The sequence below is a fragment of the Lutjanus erythropterus genome, chromosome 9, assembly GCF_056507025.1.
Source record: "Lutjanus erythropterus isolate fLutEry1 chromosome 9, fLutEry1.hap2, whole genome shotgun sequence".
NCBI lineage: Eukaryota > Metazoa > Chordata > Actinopteri > Lutjaniformes > Lutjanidae > Lutjanus > Lutjanus erythropterus.
In genome coordinates, this window is record NC_139325.1 from 25,238,174 (window position 1) to 25,241,652 (window position 3,479).

The 3,479-nt window shown below is 38.2% G+C and overlaps 1 protein-coding gene across 1 annotated transcript; it reads left to right on the plus strand.

The window, feature by feature from the left end:
• The first annotated feature begins 1,557 nt into the window (after window positions 1–1,557).
• On the plus strand, window positions 1,558–3,248 carry LOC146321607 (H-2 class II histocompatibility antigen, A-U alpha chain-like). The gene is made up of 4 exons (XM_084726846.1): window positions 1,558–1,885; window positions 2,046–2,309; window positions 2,384–2,665; window positions 2,758–3,248. The coding sequence occupies exons 1-4, from the start codon at window positions 1,831–1,833 to the stop codon at window positions 2,892–2,894; spliced, it is 738 nt and encodes a 245-aa protein (XP_084582972.1). The 5' UTR covers window positions 1,558–1,830; the 3' UTR covers window positions 2,895–3,248.
• The last annotated feature ends 231 nt before the right edge of the window (window positions 3,249–3,479 follow it).

The following is a 3,479-nucleotide window of genomic DNA, read 5'->3' on the forward strand; positions in this document are numbered from 1 at the left end:
TGAGTAAAGTGACCAGTTGGCAGTAGATGCATTCATTCAAATCATTATCAGTCACAGGACTTCAAGTCAATAGAAACTCGTGTTTATAAGCTCTCCAACAGGTTTGAAATGGACAACTACAAAATTAAATTTACTTGAAATGGATTTAATAAAAGATTTTTAAAAAGATGATTCCACCAAATTCCTGTGATGTTGTTTACTTGCTCTCATCCTTCCCAAACATTTAGAAGAAGAACCTTAGAGGACCCTCGGCCTCTATAATTGATGAGTCACTGTCTGGCTTTATGTTAGATAAGTGTCTCCTGCAAACAATATTAGATTAATCCTGGAATTATTTCATTATTGATATGAAGCAGTAATGCTCAAGCGCCATTTAAATGTGGTAGTACTTTGTTTCTTCTGACTCTGGGGCTTTAATGATTAATTTCTTTGTTGTTGTTGTTTTTGAGCAACACTTTTTACTCCACCCCTCCAAAAGTCATGTAACATTCATGTGTCTGTGTGCACCAACAGGCAGCCTCCTCCACCTGCTCACATCTGCAGACCTCCAGCGCCACCTGCAGCTCAACATGCAGAATGTCTTATGAGATTAGAAAAACAAACAGTTGCAAAGTTGCATTTTTGTAACATTTTATTCTGTTATTATGATTTGAGGAAACAAATGGCTTTGCTGAATTTTCCATTCTCTCTATCAAAAAGTGATATTAGTAAGCACTGCATCATGAAATTTGTTTATAACTGTCTTTCCTGTCTTCTCGTCTTTTTAATCTTTTTGTGGTATTTTTTGTTTGTTCTAGTTTTACTTCGTCAGTATACCGACAGTCAAAATCTTCTCTGCTTTAAAATATTGTTTGCTACTCAGTGAATGATTCATCAACACTGTTAGAAAAGCCAAAAAAAAGTTTAAATGCAGGAACTTCACTTGTAACAGTGGGTGTCCACATAGACAATGAAGTGGACAGGACTAAAAACACAGATGTTGGGTATGAGAAAGGTCAGAGCCGTCTGGAGACTCAGATCTTCAGATGTTCTGTCACTTGGTGGTAGCCAGCATAACCTTCTACACTGCAGTGTGCTGTGTTAAATATTGTGTGCAGTTTTACATTATCATATTCACTGTATAGCTTTTTATTATTTGTCAACATCACTGCCAAAATTACTTTCAGTGTCATTGCCAATGCTACTTTTTCTATTTTAGTTTATTTGACATACATTACTTCTATTATAAATCTATTGGGCACTGTCATTTTGCATTTAGTTCTTGTACGCTTTGCATTTTATATTTGCCTGTATATTTTTTTTTTTCTGTTTTTTTTTTAATGAAAACTGGTCGCCATGCACTCAACATTGCTTGGGAGACTCTGCAATGCTGTTAAACATTAGCAATGTTTTATGGACTGAAATTCGAAACCTGACCTTCAGTCGGCATGAAGGTGAGTAGATAATGACTGAATTTTCATTTCTGGGTGCACTATCCCTTTAATAGTGCCCCACACTGTCCTTAGAGAAAGGTTCAGGCACAAAAGCTTGAAACAGTGTACAGTGTCATTTCTGAACTGTTGCCAAATTCAAAGAATCTCTCCTGCAAAACAGGTCGGACAACTGTGTTCTGATTCCCGTCAACATTTACATAACAAGGCAGCTGTGATCAAGCAAGCTCTGCTTCTGCTCAGTCACATATAAATCACAATCGAGGACGTGACCTCAAACTTCCGTTGGTGAAGTTGACTTCCTTTTGCTGTGCACGTGCTGTGGTCACATGTCCGCGTGTGAAAATGAGGCTGCCAAAAGAGATATTTGCTCAGAGTTTCCAGCGATGACAGCCAAAACATGAAGTGCTTTGTTTTTATCCTGCTGCTCAACACCGTCTGGGCCCTCTCAAAAAGTAAGAATGAGCTTTAAATTTACTTCTTTTTACTAAGAAGACGAACTGATGAGTATTTTTAAGTTTCAGTAGAAGATACAGACGCCTGAAAGAAAACAGCTTCATAGCTTTAAACCATTGCACTAACAATTTTCCTTATTTCTATTGTATTGTTTTTCAGTTCCCCATGAAATTGCCTATGTTGTGGGGTGCTTTGATAATGGGACAACTCAAGTACAGTATGAATTCGATGCTGAGGAGGCATTATATGTGGATTTTGAAAAACAGGAGATTGTTTACACTGTGCCCAGATTTCTTGTGGATGACCCAAGTGAACTGTTTGAGAATATACACGTGTATAAAAACGCTCTGAAAGCCAGGAGAGCGTGTTCAATAGCATCACCATTCTTTAAAGTGGAAATGAAAGATCCAAAAGAGGAAAAAGGTGAGTTAACCTCAAAATTTATCTCTGTAACGATGTCATTTTTAGGTTTTTAATTGTCTTCTGACCCACTACAGACCCCCCTGAAGTCATCATCTACCCTGCAGATGAAGCTGAGCTGGGAGTTAAAAACAGCCTCACCTGCTTTGTGAATCACTTCTACCCACCTGACATCAGAGTCAGCTGGACCAAAAACGGGAGTCCGGTGTTGGAGGGGGTGTCACTCAGTCGATATTTTCCCAATAAGGATCAAACCTTCCACCAGTTCTCCACGCTGACATTCACACCGAGGAACGGGGACATTTACAGCTGCACTGTGGAGCACTCAGCCCTGGACATGCCCACTACAAAATTCTGGGGTGATTGTTTTTTCTTATTAAAAATTCATAATTTTTTGCAAAATACTTAATTGTGTCTGTAATGGTGCATATTTTCTTGCATTCCTCCACAGAACTTGAAGTGAATTATCCCAGTCATGGACCAGATATTTTCTGTGGAGTGGGTCTGACTCTCGGCTTGTTGGGAGTCGCAGCTGGAACATTTTTAATGGTTAAAGGACACCACAGACAGAATAATTTCTCTGTTTAAGACAGATAATACTCTCGAAATTGATGGTGATGATGATGGTTGACATTAATTTTACCGTCATTTTGATGAATGGATGGATGTCAGGCCTGCAGAGGTTATTTCTAATTATGGCTCCTTCGTGAAAAAGAATAAATGAAGTGTTTTAAGGACCAGGGTGTAGAATTTAGTGGCAGCCAGCAGTGAGCTTACAGATTACTCACACTTTGTCTCACTATCATGCATGTAGGTGAACTGTGAAACTTTCTGTTCATTCTGGTCTACTGTAGAGGACTCGCTCCCTCTATCGATATAATCAGCTATATAACGAAAACAGGTGAAGCCATTTTTAAGCGATTAAACACCAATGAAAACATACTTATGAGTATTATATTTGATTTCTGCTACATTCTGCCAATGGAGCCCTGTAAATGGTACGCTCTGGATCTTTATATTTAAGTAGAAAATTTCATTCGTAAAGAAAATATTTCCATACCACAAACAAAGAGGAAATAAGCAACAGTTTTTATGGACGTACAATACATACTCAGCTTTAAAGGAGTATTATGTAAAACCCTATCGTTCAAAAATTGGTATCAAAATAGCGAG